This window comes from Rana temporaria, chromosome 6, assembly GCF_905171775.1.
Source record: "Rana temporaria chromosome 6, aRanTem1.1, whole genome shotgun sequence".
NCBI classification, from domain to species: Eukaryota; Metazoa; Chordata; class Amphibia; order Anura; family Ranidae; genus Rana; species Rana temporaria.
In genome coordinates this window covers 30662475-30683600 of record NC_053494.1, presented here as the reverse complement: position 1 = coordinate 30683600, position 21126 = coordinate 30662475, and the positions used below count along the sequence as shown (strand labels likewise).

The following is a 21126-nucleotide window of genomic DNA, read 5'->3' as shown; positions in this document are numbered from 1 at the left end:
TGCAAATAGTCCTTTGTTTACATGCAATGCCTTACTCTGCGGAAGAAGGGCTGGGATTTGGCTCTGGGTGGAAGGAGGGAGGAAGGGGGGGTTGTTGCAGGGGGGAGGGGTGCTGTTTCTGATCTCTCACCAGCTGTTTCCCGCCTTGAAACAGACATCAGCTGCAAACACACACTCACATTGAGAGGCAGAACACAAGGAGAGAGACAGACACCTCCCCCTGATCATCTGGGACATCCTACACACACTACACCATTGATCTGCCTGCATGCACCATCACCTGATCAATAAGGCTGATCGGAAGAGGGGATCAAAAAAAGGGGGGAAAGCTGCTGGAAGGAGGGTGCAAAAGGGGGGGAGGGAGGGGTGCACGGTGGTTTTTATTTTGGGGGGGTGGTGGGGGGGTTGGTCCTCCTGCTGATTGCTATGGAGTATTTCATGATGCCCGCGCAGAAAGTATCCTCCCTGCAACACTTCAGGAAGACGGAGAAGGAAGTGATCGGGGGGCTGTGCAGGTAGGTACCCCCGGCACTTACTGTGCTGCTGCTTCTGCTTTCTGTTTTGCTGGCGCACATGGCCCCGACCGTGCACGCTGCAGATCTCCTTAGATCACCTTGCAGACATGGGGAGGGAGGCGGGGAGCCCCGATCAGCTGTGTGCTGGGGAATTATAAAAAAAAAAAAACACAGAGGGGGCCCCTCTGCACCCCTGAGAGGCAGCCAATGGGGGGAGGGGGGTCCCCAGGACTGGGAATGACCGGCGATCACTGGGGTTTGTTTTAAAGGGCGCAGAGAGGAAGGTTTGTCAGTTGCAAACAGACCCACGTGGTGCCCCGGCCATGCTGCAGAGCCGAGAGAGAGAGCATGAGCGATGCCTGCCTGGGAGCACCACTGCGGCTCTCCGCCACTGCTCCTGGGGGCGCCATATGGGGGGGGGGGGCATTTAAATCTAACGCTGGAAGCGATCACACACCCCCCTCCTGAGCAGTCAGCTGATTTCACACCAGAGAAGCAACACCCGGGGGGAGGCTAAGATTGCAAACTCAGTGGGGGGTGTGACAGGGCGACTTGTGGGGCTACAAGTCCCAGCGCGCCGCGCCAGATCTATTGCCGACATATTTTTTTTTGGGAGCGATTAGACAAAATTTGAACCGCCATGACTTTTTACTATAATTGGCCAATGTAGGGGGGAAAGCAGAATGTCACTCACCGCCGTAGTTTAGTAGCGATTGGCCGCTCATTGACAAAATTAGAAGCGCCATGACTTTCTACTATAATTTGGCCTATGTATAGATTTGGCGATCAGGGAGACAGGGAATGTCACTCGCCGCCATCGTTCCCTAGCGATTGGCCGCTCATTGACAAAATTAGAAGCGCCATGACTTTCTACTAGAATTTGGCCTATGTATAGATTTGGCGATCAGGGAGAAAGGGAATGTCACTCGCCGCCATCGTTCACTAGCGATTGGCCACTCATTGACAAAATTAGAAACGCCGTGACTTTCTACTATAATTGGCCAATGTAGGGAGAAAGAAGAATGTCACTCGCCACCATCACTCAGTAGTGATTGGCCGCTCATTGACAAACTTAGAAGCGCCATGACTTTTTCCCATTATTGGCCTATGTATAGATTTGACGGTCAGGGAGAAAATGGAATGTCACTCGCCGCCATAGTTTGGTAACGTCAGGCCGCTCATTGACAACATTTTAACCACCATGACTTATTACTCAAATTGGCCAATGTAGGAAGAAGGGAGAATTTTACTCGCAGCCATTGTTCAGTAGCGATTGGCCGCTCATTGACAACATTTTAACCACCTTGACTTTCTACTCTAATTGGCCAATGTAGGGAGAAAAGGGAATGTCGCTCGCCGCCATAGTTCAGGTAACGATTGGCCACTCATTGACAAAATTAAAAGCGCCATGACTTTCTCCAATTATTGGCCTATGTATAGATTTGGCGATCAGGGAGAAAAGGGAATGTCGCTCGCCGCCATAGTTCTGTAATGAATGGCCGCTCAGTGACAAAATTTAAACCACCACGACTTTCTACTCTAATTGGTCAATGAGGGAGAAAAGGGAACGTCACTCGCCGCCATAGTTCAGGTAACGATTGGCCACTCATTGACAAAATTAGAAGCGCCATGACTGTCTCCTCTAATTTGGCCTATGTATAGATTTGGCGATCAGAGGGAATGTCACTCTCCGCCATACTTTGGTAATCAACAAAATTAGAAGCTCCGTTATTTTTCTCTGATGTTTAGTTGCGGCGAAGAGGCTATTCCTCTTTGCGGAAATAAAATAAAATGATCACTCCGCACCAGTCTTTAGAAGCATTTGAACCACCATAACTTTTCTCCTTTTGGGTTGGCCAACGTAATGATGCAGAAAATAGGCAATAATCGCCAGCCGCTGTTCTTTGGGCGGGATTGGCCACTAATGGACAAAATTTGAACCAGTATGATTTCCCTCTAATTGGCCAAGGTAGCACGGCCATGACATTGGCTGATGTTTGGTTGTGGCAAAAAGGGAAGTGATTGCTCCACGCGGTTCTTTGGGCGTGATTGGCCACTAGTGGATACAATTTGAACCAGTATGACTTTCCCTCTAATTGGCCACTGTAGAACTGATGTATGGTTGCGGCAAAGAGATGACAAAGGGAAATTGTTACTCGGCACAGATTTTTAGAAAGTTATTGACCACTAACGGACAAAATTTGAATCGACATGACTTTCCCTCCAACTGGCCAATACAGAACGGCCATGACATTGGCCAACGTATGGGTGCGGTTAAAAGGAAAGGGATTGCTCGGTTCTTTGCCAAAATAGGAACTGCCATAATTTTTTTTTTTTCCTTGGGTTGACTGAGACGGGGAGAATAGGGAACGATCGCCAGCTACTGTTCTTTTGGAGTGATTGGCCACTAATGGACAAAATTTTAACCAGCACGCCTTTCCATCTAATTAGCCAATGTAGAACATCCATGACATTGTCCGGCCCATGGTTGCGGAAAAGAGAGGGAAATGATCATTCAGCGAGGTTCTTTTAGGAGCGATTGCCCACTAATTGACAAAATTTGAACCACCATAATTTTTCTCCTTGTGTCGACTGACATTCTGATGTTGCAGGGAGAATAGGGAACGATCTCTTGCTGCTGTTCTTTGGGAGTGATTTGCCAATAGTGGACAGAATTTGAACCACCATGACTTTCCACTCTAATTGGCCAATGTATGGATGCAGCGAACGGGCAATACACTTTGTTTTGTTTTTTTTGTCAGGGAGAAAAGGGAACTTGCTGCCATACTTTGGGCGCAATTGGCCACTAATTGGCTAAATCAGAACCACAATGACTTTTCTCCTTGCATCTGCAAACGTTGCTGGGAAGAGACGATTACTCATTGCAGAGAAGAAAGGGTTATGACCACTTGGTGTCATTCTTTAGGGGCGATTGGCCATTAATTGATAAAATTTGACTTTCCCCTTAAATTAGCCGATGTATGGATGCAGCAGAACAGGCCATTCTTTTTTTCAGGGAGAAAAGAGAATGTCGCCCACCACTGGACATTGGAAGTAATTGGCCGCTAACCTCCAAAATTTTAACTATGACAAGGCCCAAGTATGGTTGTGGCAAAGAGGCTATTTCTCATTGTAGCGAGACAGCGCAATGATCACTTGGCGCTGGTAAGCAAACGGTTGCCCGCTGACAAAATGAAAACCACCATGACTTTTCTCTTTGGATGAGCTGACTTATGGATGCTGCAAAGTGGGAAAGCGAATAACCACCATTCATTGGGAGAAGTTGGTTCATATTCTTCTTTTTCAAGGAGAAAAAGGAATGATCACTCTACATTGATCTTTAGGACCAATTGGTCCCTAATTGACGACATTTCAACCCACAACTTTTCTCCTTGGTTGTGCCAATAAAGTGATGCGGCAAAGAGGCAGGGAGAATGGGGAACAATCACTTGCCTCTGGGAGTTCTTGGCCAATGAGCAAAATTTAAACCGCCATGACTTTTCCGCAACGCATGGATGCGGCGAACAGAGTATTTAGTTCTCTTTTCTGGGAGAAAAAGGGAATGACTGCTAAGCAGTCACGAAAGTCTTGGCGATAAGTGATCGCTGGAAATGGGCATGTTGACCCCTTTGCTGCCCAGCGATGAGCAATAATTGGTAAATATCGTTGGTAATATTGCGTCATGTATGGGAGTGAGAAGTTTCCTACCTGATCTTCAATTTTTTTTTTTTTCTGGCCGTTAGATCGTAATTGATTTGTTTTTGACTTCATGAAGGGATTAAATATCGACTTCCAAAATTTACCATTTTCAATTGTAAATCTAACCTGTATGATCGGCATGTTCATATGGTGCAGGCCCACTTTGTGTTTGCATGAATCGGTTGCCCATAGCAACAACCAGATTTCCTTTATTCAGGTGAAATAAGGGATCTGGTTTCTAGGGGCATCAGTTTTACATTTTGCTGTAGTAATAAACATGTTCCAAGGTCACGTTGTTTTGCTGCATGCCGTGCTTTTCAATAGTGTGTACTGTATACTAATACCACCATGTGGCTTTGTTAATGGGTGGGAGGAGAGATGGAGGCTTTTGTAGTCTCGCAAGGTCAGTAGCAATGCGTACCTGGATGCTGGGGCCCCTGCTGCTTTTAGCTGCACCCAAGTCATTAGGATACCTGGCTATTGAAAATGAATGCTTTGATGCCCCCCCCCCCCCATTTGGCAGGGAGGGAATTTTAGAATTGTCGTATTGAAGGTCAATATAAATCCACACTACGCTGCTGTGGCAATTCCCCGGTTTATTATGGGATTGGCTGTGTATTGGTGAACTGTAATGTTTTAATATCATTGCCTACATTTTGTACTATCATTTTGAGGATCCCTTTTGCTGATAAGGTGGACATGCTCCATATTATTAATAATATTCAATGCAAATCAGCAGTCATACAAGTAAAGGTAGAATACTAGGGGTATGTGATAAAAATACTATGTAGTATTATATTGCATACCCTTAGTATTCTATCTTTTTTACCTGTATGACCGATTTTTGCTTTTTTTTTTTTTGTTTATTATTCCTGAAACAGTGTTGTACTTTGAGTTGGACATAATTATTTTAAAAAAGTGTGTATTGCTGAACTAGAGCCGGTTCACACAGGGGCGACTCAGCCGCCTGAAGTCGCGCTCCGCTCAATGGAACCGTTCTAATAGGAGCGACTCAAGTCCCTCCGACTTAGAAAAAGGTTCTTGTACGACTTTGGGGGTGACTTGCATTGACTTCAATACAGAAGTCATTTTGCAAGTCGCTTCTGAAGTCGTCTTTAGATCGTCTTGCTAAATCGCTCCCAAAGTCGTGCCGCCCCTGTGTGATGCGGGTCTAAGCCACCAGTTTATGCAGATCTGTAATCATTAATACATCACATGTATTCTTTTTAAATGCATGCATTATTAACGCCTGAATTTGACATATCCGCCTCTTGCAGTCCCTTTACAGCAGGGCTCATGTATGAGGCAGCACAAGGAGCCAATCAGTGCATTCACTGCCAAGAAGCATGTTAATGGGAGGAGAGCGAAGTGACGGAGATGAGCTTATCACTGTGTTGCTTCTTTTACTGTTCTTTCTACAGGTTGGGGGCAATGTGTCCAGGATGCCTGGGCTCGGAGGAAGTGGGTTGAATGAGTCTAACCATTATACTGAGGCTCTCTAGCAAAAGTACTGCAAGGGAAATCTCTGGACTGACATGGTTTTATTTTATATCGGCTACTAATTTTTATGTTTTTGTTGTTTTTGACTGGTGTTCAAGTAGAGTAAAAATAAGGGCAGTCTGGAAAGAAAATATTTTAGATCTTGCTGTCCGCACCACTAATCTTTTCTACCTTGCGCTTGCCAAATAATGTGCATCTTCTGGTCAGGGTTGGATGTCTGGTTCCCCCCCTTGCTCTGTGGTTTGATAGATCATGCCTACAGGACACCGTAGTGACAGGGGCCAGCAGATGGAACCATGAAGCTGCAGAGGGGAGGGTTGGCAGTCATCTGACACTCCTGGAAATGTCGGATGCTGAAGTTTTATATCGCACTCGGCGCTTCGAGGGATCAAAGCTTGGCCGCAGCACAGCCAGGAATTGGATATACGATTTTATTTTAGTGAAGTTAAAGCCTTGTAATGACAGAATACACAATGTTGCAGGTTTTTGTGAAATTGAAACAATTTGGCATTTATGTGTGACGGCTGAAAAAAAGTCGGTGCTACAAATGTTTCCATCCCCAGGATTTGTTTTGCTTTTGTCGTTTTCAAACGTTTTGGTTGTTGGGCCTCATTCACACAAGGTGTATGTACCCATGCCCATATGAGGGCCGTATTTCCCCACATAGGGATGCCCAGGTGTTTTCTGTGCAGGCAGTCCCATTGGCGTAATTTGGGATGCAGCGGACACAACCGCGACTCCCAATATGACAATCGTGTGAATGCATGGCCCCGGATGCAGACTGTACGTTCAGAGCCGTGCACCCACACAGACGTCACCTCAGGAGCAGCAGTTGTGTCTACAGAATTGAATGTCATTGGACTACCTGCATGGAAAACACCTGTGCACCCCCAATGCGGGTAAACCGTGGCCCTCACATGGGGGGCACAGACACAAACGTGGCCTCCCGTGAACGACGCCTTATTCTAATGCTTACAAATGCATGACTGTTATTAGAAAAATAATGCATGTGAGTGGGCTGTCATTGGTTTGTTGCACACCTCTTATTCCATACGCTGCTGAATTTTACGGCCTACAGACCTATCTGACCTGTGCCAAGTGGTGCCCGACAGCAAAGAATGTATTTCGACGTCCTCCAAGCATTCTGTCACCTCAGGCAAAGTTTGGCCTCCAAGAGTCTGTGTACCACCACATTGTGCAGCCAGAGGGCTGGAAGCTGGACCTTGCACTCCACCCCCTCCATAGTAGCTATTGAGGTAGTGAAGAGCTAACTGCAGCAGCTTTATTCCCCTCATGGCAGCCTTGTCAGGATTTAGGGCATTGTTTTTATGGGCTTTGCAAGGCTCCCCACTGGTGACCTTGCACGTCGTGGGCCGAGGGGGAGAACAGCGCAGACAGGCCTGGCCGTGACTCTGCAGCCCGCCTGGAGTAGGAGTGTCGGCACGCGCGGTGCTGCCGGGAAGTGTAGTTCGGCGGCGTGGGGGACGCCGGGAGATGTAGTCCGTGCTTGGCCATGCGTTCCCTCAGCACAAAGCGTGCTGTGGGGAGGGCGGTCACGTGACTTGGTGTTTTCCAGCTCGCGCAGCGTTCAGCTGACGGCGGTCAGTGTACGGGGCCTGGCTGGCTGCACTTCTCCCCCTCATGTCCTGTTATGTCATGGAGCTTCTGCCATATTTATACACAAAGAAGTAGCTTCAGTTTCACAAATAAATGCTACTCAGCAAATTAGAAGCGTTCTGCTGAAAGGGGTTTCTATAAGCAATGTCGGTGTCCTGTAGTGTAAAATAGGAGACCTATCGCAGCAATGCTGGAAGAATTGAACAGACAAAGCTTTATAGACACAGAAAACACACTCTGACAGAATAACCAGGGCTTCTAAAATGTCACCGGATTGGCTGGCTCTGTCGTTGCTGATCTGCTTCTGAAAATGCTAATTGCTGGGCTGTCTTTTCCCTCAGGGCTGACCTGGAACAAGCATGCGCCTAGTAAACGCAATGCTAATTTGCATTGTGATTTAGCTTTAAAGCGGAGCTCCGCTGTAAAAACAATATTAAAAGCCAGCAGCTACAATTACTGCAGCTGCTGACTTTTAATATTGGGACACTTGCTGTTCCTGGAGTCCAGCGCCATCCGCAGTAGAAGACGAGCGATCGCTTGGCACTCTGCTGCCCCCTGCCGTCCTCGGTGAGGGAATCGGGAAGTGAAGCGCTCCGGCTTCACTGCCCAATTCCCTACAGTGCATGTGCGAGTCGCAGAGCGCCGTCCTCACTGGTTCCCGCTGTGTTCTGGGAGCCGTGTGTTTTCCCAGAACACAACGGGCAGGGGCAGGATGTGACGCGCTACCCGCAGGTCCCCGCATAGAGGACTCCCGGAAGTGGGTGCAAATATCTGTTTTTGACAGGTATCTGCGCACACCCCCCCCCCCCCCGAAAGGTGTCAAGTGTGAAACCGGAGGGGGGAGGGTTCCGAAGTTCCACTTCAGGGTGGAGCTCCGCTTTAAGCACCTCAGCGCCAGAATATCTTTACCCCCTCCATGACCAGGCCATTTTTTTGCTACTTTACCCGGTAATTGAGCAGTCATGCAATGCTGTATGCAAACAATTAACCACTTAAGGACCACTTCACGCCGATATACGTCGGCAGAATGGCACAGCTGGGCACAATCATGTACCTGTACGTTGCCTTTAAGAGCCCAGCCGAAGCTCCGTGACCTGATCGCCACCGGTGTCCCACGATCGGTCACCGGAGATGAAGAATGGGGAGAGGTGTGTGTGTGTTTTTGTGTGGGTGTGTGTGTGTGTGTGTATATATAAACACCTTCCCTGTTCTTCACTGTGGCATGTGATCGTCTGTTACCCGATATAGGGAAAGACGATCAATGATGTCACACCTCCCGCCCCCCCTACAGTTAGAAACACATATGGGCTCACACTTAACCCCTACAGTGCCCCCTAGTGGTTAAAGGAACACTAAAGGTTAATTTTTTATTAGATCAATTGATTGCTGTAAGCTAGAGCATTTAAATATCACTTGCCTCGTTTTTCCTTTTGACCTCCAAAATACAGTAATCCAGGTTTGAAAATGCCATTTCCTGTCACTCCTCTTCTTGCTTTCCACCAGCATCTGAGCTGTTTTGCATGGTGGAAAGCAGAATGTGCTCACCCCCTCCCTATGACTACAGCCCTGCGTGAAGATGCTCTCTTATCCCTCACAGGCATGGAGGCTAAGCCTAATGGGAACTGTAGTTCCCATTAGGCCGTGATGTAGCAAGAATGAATGCGCACCGCAAACCAGGAAGTCAGTGAGAATAACGATTCAGGAGTGACGGAGGTGAATAAACCAGCCCGATTTCAACAGGTATCAAACTAGTTATAATGCAAAACATTACTTTTTACTTTATCAGCTACCCTTTAACTCCTAAACTGCAATTGTCATTTTCACAGTAAACGGCGCATTTTTATAGCACTTTTTGCTGTGAAAATGACAGTGGTCCCAAAAATTGTCCGATGTGTCCGCCATAATGTCGCAGTCACAAAAAAAATCGATCGCCGCCATTGGTAGTAAAAAAAAATTTTTTTTATAAAAATGCAATAAAACTATCCCCTATAAATTTTGCGCAAAATTTAATCGATAACGCTTATTGCGTTTTATTATTTTTGGTAAAAAAAAATGTAGAAGAGTATGTATCGGTCTAAACTGAGGGGGGGGGAAAAACTTTTTTTTATATATTTTTGGGGGATATGTATTATAGCAAAATAAAAAAAAAAATTGCATTTTTTCAAAATTGTCGCTCTATTTTTGTTTATAGCGCAAAAAATAAACAGAGGGGATCAAATACCACCAAAAAAAAGCTCTATTTGTGGGGAAAAAGACCCCAATTTTGTTTGGGAGCCACGTCGCACGACCGCGCAATTGTCAGTTAAAGCGACGCAGTGCCGAATCGCAAAAAGGGCCCTGGTTTAACCTGCATAATGGTCCGGGTCTTAAGTGGTTAATATCACACCTAGAGCTTTCTTTTGGTGGGATTTTGCAAGAGTCGGCATCTTCAAAAGCAGAGTTGAGCAGTAGCGGCTATCTACTATTCTCAGTGTCGGTTTCTTAGAAGGAAATACAAAGCAGAAAAATACAACATGCGGTGTCACCTTTTACAGTCATCACATGATGTAATTTGAAGATCACTATACTGTCTGTGTCTAGAGTATGATAGTCGTCACAGGACAGTGAACCAGTCAATCATTACAAATAATCGGGGCTTACTTACACTAGCGTTGGCTTTCTGAAGAGCCGTCCACGCTGAATCACTCTTCAGGGGGTGCTTGACAGGTGGCAAGGAGGTGTTAAGTAACCCCTAAAAGCCTGCATTGCAGGGTCACAAATACTGCAGCTGCTGACTTTTAAAAATAAGGACACTTGCCTGTCCAGGGTGCCCACGATGTCGGCACCTGAGGCCGATCTGTCCCTCCGCTGTCGGATGCTGCCGCCACCATCTTCGGTAAGGGAATCGGGAAGTGAAGCCTTGCGTATTTACTTCCTGGTTCCCTACTGCGCATGCGTGAGTTGTGATGCGTAATTCGAATGGTCTGTGCTGCCTTCTGGGACCTGTGTGTCTCCCAGAAGACAACGGGGGGGGGGGGTGCCGGACGTGGTGTAGATATCCGCAGATAGTGTGGCTATCTATGGCCGGAAGTGGGTGCAAATGCCTGTATTGGACAACGTAAGTTCCATTTTTGAGGTGGAACTCTGCTTTAAGAGGGAGCAGTATGTGGGAGATAAAAATGCAACTCCACTGTGGTGTGTGTTCCCCCCCCCCCCCCCCCCCCCCCCCTTAACCCTCAAAATGCAAATGTAAATGAGCCCAAACTGTTCAGTTATGTATTAAAAAATGAATAGTCAGCAGCTACAAAACTGTACCTGCTGACTTAAAAAAAAAAAAGGACAGGATCCAGTGCTGTCCTCACCCGGCCACTTTCTTCACTGGGCTTCAGTCCCCAGTGCCGACATACCAGGGTGGATTTAAAGCAATCTATGCATTAAGGTGAAAAAAACATAGCATAACGCCGGCGCCGCCCCCCCCCCCCCCCCCCGAGCCCCGGTTATACTTACCTGACCCCTCGAAAGTCCCGCGCGGTCCCAAGATCCTCTTCGCAGCTCAGCCTGGCCGCTGTTCTGCTAGAGCAGATGGGACAGAGCAGCGCAGCCATTGGCTGGCCCTGCTGTCAATCACAACCAGTGACTCGGCGCGCCGAGGGGTGGGGCCGAGTGATACAGTGAGCGGCTATGGCCGCTCGCTGTATCACGGGAGCGCGCCTGCAATTAGTGACCACCATGTGAGCTCTCGCATGACTGTGGTTACTAATTGCGGCGAGCACAGAGACAGCCGCCGAGGGACCCCAGAGGACGTGGATCGGGGCCACTCTGTGCAAAACGAACTACACAGTGGAGGTAAGTATGACATGTTTGTTATTTTAAACAAAAACATTTTTTTCCCTGTACAAACACTTTAAGTTTTATATCAAGTCGCTTTAAATGACTAGTAAAAAGGCTTGATTTCGGGGCCAGTTCACACCAGATGCAGTTCCGTGTGCATTTTTTCTGCACTAAAAATGCATGCATAGTGTTTTCCATGTATTCCAATGGCTCTAGTTCACACCATGCAGTCAGTTTCTTTTTTTCATACCTCCCCCCTTTTTTTTTTTTTTATTATTAACCTTCGATAAGGACAAGTGCGTTTTTGCTGCATTTAGGTGTGTTTTACAGTGTTCCAGTGCAGGTAAAATGCAGCATGTTTTACTTTTTTTTTTTTTTACTGGAACGCACTGAAACTGCAAGCACTGGTGTGAACTATGCCATTGAAAAACCATATAACCTACTTTCCATGTGTTTTTGATGCAGAAAAAAAAAACACACTGGACTGCATTTGGTGTGAACTGGCCCTTTAAGGTTTAATATATATATTTTTTTATTAAATAACAAACATGTCATACTTGCCTCCACTGTGCAGTTTGTTTTGCACAGAGTGGCCCCGATCCACGTCTTCTGGGGGTCCCTCTGCGTCTGTCTCGGCTCCTCCCCTCTGAGAAGCGCTCTCCCACATTTTTCAGATTTTTCAGTACAGTTGTTAGAAAATACAATAAAAATACACTACAATACGTTCCATCACTTCTGTATTTTTATTCTGTCGTACGAGAATTTTAAGGAACTTTAGTAAACTCTTCTTTTTCGATATGAGATTAGCGTGCAAAAAAAAGAGGACAATCATTGGTCTGATAATTTCATGGTGTGTACCAGGCGTTGGATAGGGCGGGTGTCTTGGCTTTGTTGTCTGGCTGAGGTTTGTGGATCACAAATATGACTGGACACAATTACAAATCCTTTGGCAGATAAAACAGTTCATGTAGGACTAGTTCAACTGTAAATTTGTATGTTGTGATTAATTAAGAGATCCTAATAATAGAAGTTGGAATAGATCATCCCCAGAAGACTGTACAAACAGTTTAACAATGTGTATTGGTCAATGAATAAAAACAGAGAAGCCACAAGAGATACGCTGATTAGGAGGGCTTGGATGTGTGGACTCCTTCAAGATTAAAGTAATTTGCATTTCTATTGGCTGCAAAGGAAGCAGTCCTCACAGCGGGGCGTTTGTAAGGTATAACTAATCCCAGCAGGTGTCCTAATTGCCCTAAAGAGGCAATTAAGGAAACTGCTTTGCTTAAAAAGAGACCGCTGTCACAGGGGAAGAAGGGCAAACTGGTGCAGGTAGGAAGCGCACGGAGTTGGCAATATCCACACATACCTGCAGCAGCTTCCCAGACTTTATGTTCTAACATAGTCTTTTCTCTGCCATCACTCTTCTAAGGCCCAGATTCTCAAAGGGCTTACGACGGCGCAACGCAATGTGCGCCGTCGTAAGTCCTAATCTGGGCCGTCGTATCTATGCGACTGATTCTTAGAATCAGTTACGCATAGATATCCATTAGATCCGACAGGCGTAAGGCTCTTACGCTGTCGGATCTTGAATGCAATTTTTTATTTTTTTTTGCCGCTAGGTGTCGCCTCCGTCGTTTTCCCTGTCGAGTATGCAAAATACGTGATTTCCCGAAAGTACGCGCGGTCGACGCAGTGAAGTTACGACGTTTACGTTAGATTTGCGCCACGTAAAGTTGCCCCTGCTATATGCGGGGCAACCAATGTTAAGTATGGCCGTCGTTCCCGCGTAGAAATTTTAAAATTTACGTCGATTGCGTAAGTCGTCCGTGAATGGGGCTGGACGCCATTTACGTTCACGTCGAAACCAATGACGTCCTTGCCCGCCATACTAACTGAGCAATGTTGGTGCAGTGATCACCCCTACAGTGCCTTTGTGCTCTGAGAGGGTACCCCCCAAAACAACACTGATCAGCGCTGATCTGATGCTGGTTTTCCAGCATGCCCGTTCAACAGAAGTCGGTCAGGCTGCTGTACACACTGGCTGAATGTTGGCCCATTTTTCTCTTGAAATGCCCGATGCCAGCAGATATTCGACCAGTGTGTTCCAGCCTTAAAGCGAAACTCCCCTGTAAAAAAAAAAAAAAAAAAACACAAATAAAAACAAATACTACAGCTGCTGACTTTTTTAATAGATGGACACTTGCCTGTCCTGGAGTCCAGCGACGTCATCAGCAGAAGACAAGCAATCTCTCGGCTGCCCCCACCGCCATCATCGGTGAGGGAATCAGGAAGTGAAGCGTTGCGGCTTCACTGCCCGGTTCCCTACTGCGCATGCACGAGTTGCGCTGCGCCGTCCTCACTGTTCCCCGCTGTGTTCTGGGAGCCGTGTATTTCCCAGAACACAATGGGGGGGGACGGGGACGGGAACTGACTTACTGCCCGCAGGTCCCCGCAGAGTCTATTCCCAGAAGTGGGTGCAAATACCTGCCGGGTATCTGCAACCCTTTTCCCCCCTGAAAGGTGGCAATTGTGGCACTGGAGGGGGGGAGGAATCCGATGAGCGAAAGTTCCACTTTAGGGTGGAGCTCCGCTTTAAAAGTGCAGAATCCCAATGACCTAAACTCGGACCAATACTGTATTTGTGAAAGACATCCCTCTGAGATTTGAAGAGCTTTGAAAATTCATGTCCTCTACTGTTAATGAAGACGCATTCCTTCATCGGGACCAAATTCCTGGTCACTTACTAAAGGTGACCTTAAGGCTTCATGTACACGGGACATGTCGGTAAACATAAGAGAAAGTGTGGGCTAGTTGTTGGTGCATTGGGGTGCTATTTAAAATTTCACTACAGTACATGCCTTGCTGCGCGTTTGCGGTAACGCGTGGTAAAACGTGTTTTACCTGCGTGGTGCAATGCAGCAGTCTGAATAAGCCCAGTTTTTTGTTTATACCACCTGAACTTTTTATTCCTTACATATTCTGACTAGATTCTTCTGATGCACAATGTTAAAATGACAAAAAATAAATAAAATCTGTCAGTTCAGGTAGCCTTTTTTCATGTCTAGTTATGACATAATTGTCAAATGCACTGCTTTCTGTAGGACAGGCCTCCTAATTAGCAAATTTTTCCATGAACCCCATGCCTCGTGGAACATTCTGCCAAGTTGTTATGGTAAGTGGCTCTCAGAGGCAGCCCATACAAGGTTCGGATCTCGGCCAGTTTAGCAGGAACCAGCCGAGATTCAAACCTTGTTTGGGCAGGCTGAATGTACGTAGTTGATTGATCAACTTTGGTGCAACCAGCATGACAGGTTTTACCAATGATTATTGCTAGCGGCTGCTATAGCCATTAGCAATCACCGGGAGAAGATATTGGCCCAGGAGGAGGGATTCCCGCATCAACACTGTCTATGTTGCAGGAAAGAAATTTGCTCCTTGTATGGCCGGCCTAAGCCTCAATGGCCGTTTTTTCCCTAATGGGATGAAAAGGCATCCTTGCAATTTTTTCTGGAATGTTGGCAACTATGGTATGAATGTGTTCAAACTGTTTGAGCTATGGGATTAAGGGATCAGCTGGGATCAATTTCCGGCGGCTCTCAGGAGTAGAGATGAGCTTAGGCTGTTCGAATGCACTTCCGAATCCACCCAGGAAGCTGGTCCATTACAGGGAACAATCATCTGTGGATGAGGCCTTCCCCACCCTGCAGCCGCGTTTATACTTGCGTATATGTACAGCTGGGTGGTGAGGAAGGCCCATTGCAGGCAACAGCTTCTTGCAGGGCTTGGCCATGTGGGTTTGGTAGAGCTTCTAAACGCGCCCGACCTTATGTTTACTCAGGAGCCCCTATACCCCTAATGTGGACATTTGCCCAGTCACAATGTGCATGTTTCTGTAACTTTTGTTTACAAAATTTCTGGTGCTCACATCATGAATTCTTAGGCCGCCACCACTGCGTGAAAGTAGCGTTGGCCTATAATGTCTTCAGAAATGAAGAACCTCTCTATAGAATGTGGCACAAAATGGACACCTGAAGCCATTTTGTTCATCGTAGAGAAATAACGTGTGCATGTTAACTGCAGAATTGGAGACTTTTTTTTTTTTTTTTTTTTTTTGTTCCGCTGCGCCAGATTAACAAAGTCCTTTTTATTATCCATAAAATTAAGATAACATTTCTTCACTATCCCATTGCTGCATGAGGTGTCTTATTGCTATGCTCTGTCCTCTTGTTAATCACGTCCTGTGACTAATCCCTTCTATCGGGAGGGGTTAAGATTTTGGTGGGGGCAGGAAGCTGGAGTTCCCTCCATTCAACCCTGAGGGGGTCAGCTGCCTTCATTCTCCCCCTGTACTGTCATCTGGAAATTATTACGGAGGCCTGAGGGCAGACAGGAGGGGATGAAAGGGGGGTTCTTGGTTCCGGCTTCCATCCTTTCCTGAGGGCCCACACACAGAGGCACCTAATAGGTCATATTATGCTGGCCGGTGTACAACAGACACCCACCTTAACCCTTTCAGTGCTGTGCGCCTACAACAAAGGACATGCACTCATGTTTATTTACTTGGCTTTGTTCGTTAAAACTATGTGCACATAGTTTAGCAGTAGGCCTTCGATATCAAAGTGTATCTTGGCCTTAGGAAACCTGATTCTTGCATATAATATTCTAAGATGGGACAGTTGGACTTTGGTTGCTATTGGCAGCACTATTATCACTTGCTTCAAGCATCTTGATAAGAGACCCACAGTACAAACTGCACTAGCCCCCAGCAAGAAATCCAGAATCCGTTTTAATAATGTCACTAGCCTAAGATAAAGTGACCCTTGGGATGTGAGGACACAAACTGAGCCTGTTGATACATAGCAGACATGAGGGGGTTGATTAAAGGGGTGGTTCACCCTAAAAACTACTTTTTTTTTTATTAGACTGGCCCCCCACATTACAATATGATTAAGCCTATTATGTTTTTTTTTGATGCTGTACATACCTTCGTACAGCTATTCACCCGTGGCTTCCGGGTTGCGAGTCCCACGGGAGTGGGCGTTCCTAACATGTTTGATTGACGTTTTGACCAAAAACGAGCTCCCCCCGTCGCGTTACGGTTGGCGAAAGGAGCCGAACGGCGAGTCGGCGCTATACTGCGCATGTGCATCGCCGTTCGGCTCCTTTCGCCAACCGTGACGCGGCTTACGCGACGGGGGGGGGAGCTCGTTTTTGGTCAAACCGTCAATCGCAGACATGTTAGGAACGCCCACTCCCGCGGGACTCGCAACCCGGAAGCCACGGGTGAATAGCTGTACGAAGGTATGTACAGCATCAAAAAAAAGATAATAGGCTTAATCGTATTGTAATGTGGGGGGCCAGTGTAATAAGAAAAAGTAGTTTTTAGGGTGAACCACCCCTTTAACTAAAAGTGGAGAGTGCAAAATCTGGTGCAGCTGTGCATGGTAGCCAATCCGCTTCTAACTTCACCTTGTTCAGGTTCCGCCAATTTTTTATTTTAAAAAGCCAGCAGCTTCAAATACTGCAGCTGCTGACTTTTAAAAAATGGACACTTACCTTTCCAGCACGCCCGTGATGTTGGCACCCGAGGCTGAGCAATCAGTCGTCTCTCGGCTGCACCCGCCGCCATCCTCGTTGAGGGAATCGGGAAGTAAAGCGTGATGGCTTCACTGCCCAGGTTCCCTTTCCCTACTGCGCATGCGCGAGTAGCGCAGCGTGCCGTCACTGGTCCCCTCTCTCTCCTGGGAACAGTGTGTTTCCCAGAAGACAGCGATTGGTGCGGGTAGGGACGTGACTGCCGCAGGAGTGTTATTTCCGGAAGTGGGTGCCAAGACAGGTATCTGCACCCCCTCGACCCCTGAAAGGTGCCAAATGTGACACCGGAGGGGGGGAGAGTTCCGAAAAGCGGAAGTTCCATTTTTGGGTGGAATTCCGCTTTAAGCATTGACAAACAACCTGGAAGCTGATTTGTTTCTGTGCAGAGATGCACCATATTTTGCACTCTCCAGTATTCGTAAATCAACCCCAAGGTGTCTATTCTCCCCTATGCTTCTGTCCAGCACTGCCAAGACCTGATGCTGGGGCTTCCAAAATGCCTATGCAGGTTTGACTCTGAGAAGGTTTAAACTTTTCCAGCTCCTGTGCAATGGTGTACAGGCATTGAACATTGCAATGGGGCATAAGTGCCCCATACCTGGAAGTACCAGGTATGTGAGGGCACTCCTAGATAAGGAGGGGTATGGTGGTTAGGCAGAAATAGGAGCAGATTTGCTAGTCAGTGGTAGGCTTCTTTTATTTTATTTTTTATTTTTTTGTCGTGAGGGGGTAAGATTGATCAATATCTCCTAATATATTAATAACTTAGGAGGCCCATAAAGCTGGGCCATGGATCTCAATAAAAGTATGGTAGATGTTGCACCACAAAGGAATATAAAGGAGGAATTTAGTGCCATTTGGGTAGAGTTATTGTTGAATCTTATACCAAGACGTGTGGATTAAATACAAGTAGTAAGGGTCTAAGGCACCCAACAACCCCTATGGCTCAGATAATACAGAGCCTCATATAACCACGAGGCCAAGTTCACACTGGCATTTAAAAGCAGGTGTTTGAGGGGCATTAAAAACACAAGAGCCTGTGCAAATTATACAATAGACAGCACAGTGCTGTTCACATTATCAAAACATGAAGTGTTGGTGTTTGATTTGCTTCAAAATTGAAGACTTTTGTCAAGTTAGGAGGCATTTGAAGCCTTTCAACGCCTCTCATTCAAGTCTATGGTAACTGGCAGGCGTTTGAGGGGTGTTATAGAATAGGTGTTTGTGGAGTGGATTTAATGCTCAAACGGTTCAAAACTGTGCATAGGGTATTTGGGAGCGTTTTTAACTTGTCATTAATGCCCATACTAAAGCTTGTTGACGTGCTTCTAACGCCCATACTAATGCTATAGGACAGTGTGAACAAGCCCTAAGAAAGTTGACTCCAGTACTGTACTGTATCAGCATCAGTTATCCTGCATCAGCAACTAACATTCTTCTTTTAACTTTTTTTTTGTTTCAGCCTCGCCAATATCCCCCTGACTCCTGAGACACAGCGGGACCAGGAAAGGCGAATACGCCGCGAAATCGCCAACAGCAATGAGCGACGTCGAATGCAAAGTATAAATGCTGGTTTCCAGTCTCTAAAAACTCTAATTCCTCATACAGATGGGGAGAAACTAAGCAAGGTCAGTGGAGGGGTCATTAGTGATGTGTAGTATGTGGTTTATATTATAATATATAAATAAAATATGCTTGTTTGTTTCAGGAAATTAGGTCTGTGGTTAACTCCTGAAGGATATTTTGTGCTATATTTGCCATGTACGGTGGAACCTCGGATTGCTGTTAACGAGTGTTTATATATATATATATATATATATATATATATATATATATATATATATATATATATATATATATATATATATATATATATATATATATATATAGATATCTCCTGACTCGGTTTGCAAGTGTTGTCTCGCAAAATGAGCAGGATTCAAGCCTCTGCGATGTTCAGTTCCGCATTTGGCTAAAGGTGTGGGGGTGCCAGAGCCGTTCGGAAATACTCAGTTTCTGAGGGCAGCCGAACGATTTCCAAGTCTCTCCGGCGCTCCCTCCACCTCAATGTGGACCCCCTGGATGGGTTCACTACACAAAAATTAGGCACAGCAAATTGTGAAGGTGAATAAACAAAGGTGAGGTCTTGCTGAGCCAACTTGCCTCAGCTGGGCTCATTAACTCTACCCCTGCAGCACTTCCCTCTAGTGGTACAATTTGGCATAGAGCCTAAATATGGGACACCACATACATATATGCCATCCTGGATGCAACCAGGCGATTTTTACCTGCCTGATTGAGAAATTCTGAAATTTTTGCTCCAGTACTTCCACTGGCAGAAACATGTCAGGGGAGATTGGAATTGTAGTCAGTACTAGTTGCATGCTTATTATTTTTCTTCAAGAAAGAGTAGATACCCTGACTGGACTTTTCAGTTAGGTTGACGCTTGATACCCGCTAAGGTACCCGTCCAGCATTACTGGAGTCAGCCCGAACTAGGCCCTTTGACAAGAAACTCGCACCGATTACTCTGAATCTGGAAACAGCTCCCCACATCTAGCCACATACACGTGAGCACTGGCTATAGCAGCACAGAGTAATCCGTGCGATTTTCTTGTCAAAGGGCCTAGTTCGGGCTGACTCCAGTAATGCTGGACGGGTACCTTAGCGGGTATCAAGCGTCAACCTAACTGCATTTACTAATTATCAGATGCACCTATAGCCACAGGACACAATGCTGCTCACTTTCTCCTTTTTTTTTTATTTATTTTTTTTAAATGCTTTGTTGGAATGCTATGCATGTAGAATAACCCAAATTGTATAGCTGGCTGATTTTTTTTTATTTTTTTTCCCTCTTATACCCCTGAGAAAAGGGTTGTCTCTCCGAAATGTCTGGTGCAATGTGGACAATCATGCCTTATATATTTATCTCCATTTGCTTGTAATTCTTACTCCGCACTGTATTCATTCCATACACAGCGTACTTTCTTTTTAATGTATAGTGTTTTTGTGCAATAAATTATATTTATATTTTTTTCAACATGTGGCTGTAATCCTTGTGCCTGAAAAGTCCAGTCAGGGGATCTCCCCTTTCTTGATTCATTTTTGGATGTGGCACACTTTGGAGACAAAACTTTTTCCGCCATTATTTCTCTTCAGTTCATTGAGCCTAGGTTCACATTGCTGCGGAGTAAGAAAGTGTGTGAGTTCAGCTAAACTTGCACAATTTCAACCCAGCAATGCAGTCCGACTTCGGGGGCGATTTGACAGACTTTTGTGTGGGTTCCTATACAGATGCAGGCACCACTACTGTGGTTAGAGCTGATGGTCGGCTTTCTTGTGATAACAACTGATGAGGCTCAGCAGCCGCTCGATTCTTATCACAAGCAGCGGGAGGGGACTTCCGTCCCCGCACCACCTGCGGTCTCCCGTCCCACCGGGCAGCCCAACCATCCACTCGACACATCCACCAGCTGGCTGTAGATCCCGAATCTGGGTCTCGGATCTAGTAACCCGGAAGCGTCACTTCCTGTTTACTGGAGCCTTAAAGGGGCCAGATTTAGAAAAAAAAAATCGGTATTCAAAACTGCCAAACGTTTTTTGGAATGGTTTTAAGTGCAGAGGAAGGATTTGCTCACAAGTGAATGCATTTGCGCCCTGTAAATGTAAACCGTGTTCAAACCACACATGTGAGGTATCGCCATGATCGTTGGAGAAAGAGCAATAATTCTAGCACTAGACCTTCTCGAACTCCAAACTGGTAACCGTTAATTTTTTAACGGATCGCCTATGGAGATTTTTAAGTGACCGTAGTTTGACGAAAAATTCCATGACTGAGTGCAATTTTAAAACATGAAATTTTAGGTATCTATTTACTCGGCGTAACATCATCTTTCACATTTTACATCTTTGGCTGTACTTCTTTCATTTCACTTCCATTTTAAGAAAATTTAAGAGAAAAAACTTTTTTTTATAATTAAGAGGACTTTCCCTTAGCACTTTTGTCTACATAACCACCACTTAAGCATGAGCCTGGACCTGCCGCTGTTAAAGGTCTTTAGATTACATGCCACCAAGCCCCCGTTCTTATCTTGAGATCATTGTTTTGGGTGGGTTCAGATGCTTTACACTGTCTGTTACACCTCATCGCTCTTGTTTTCTCCCTTGCACAGATAAAAACACAATTGCAGGGTTGAACAACTACCGGCCCTACTGTCTTTGGTTTACTCAAAGCAACAAATATAAAATGTAGCGCCAACCTATGTGAAAAATTGTGTCCACAAAGTGGCCCCAAATAGACAGACACCCTATAGGGAAATATGTCCAAAAACTTCACTGGGTACACGATGGGGAAAAGATCATATATACCATGAACAGAAAATAACTG

The 21126-nt window shown here is 45.9% G+C and overlaps 1 protein-coding gene across 2 annotated transcripts in view; it reads left to right on the top strand.

Moving 5' to 3' along the window:
* The first annotated feature begins 372 nt into the window (after nt 1-372).
* The window catches only part of TFAP4 (transcription factor AP-4), a 36974-nt gene continuing 16220 nt past the window's right edge, over nt 373-21126 (top strand). For both annotated transcript variants that reach the window (XM_040356575.1, XM_040356574.1), the window contains exons 1-2: nt 373-515; nt 18202-18367. In XM_040356575.1, coding sequence (XP_040212509.1) covers nt 427-515; nt 18202-18367 — 255 coding nt within the window. In that variant the 5' untranslated portion in view covers nt 373-426. The remainder of the gene's footprint in view (nt 516-18201; nt 18368-21126) is intronic.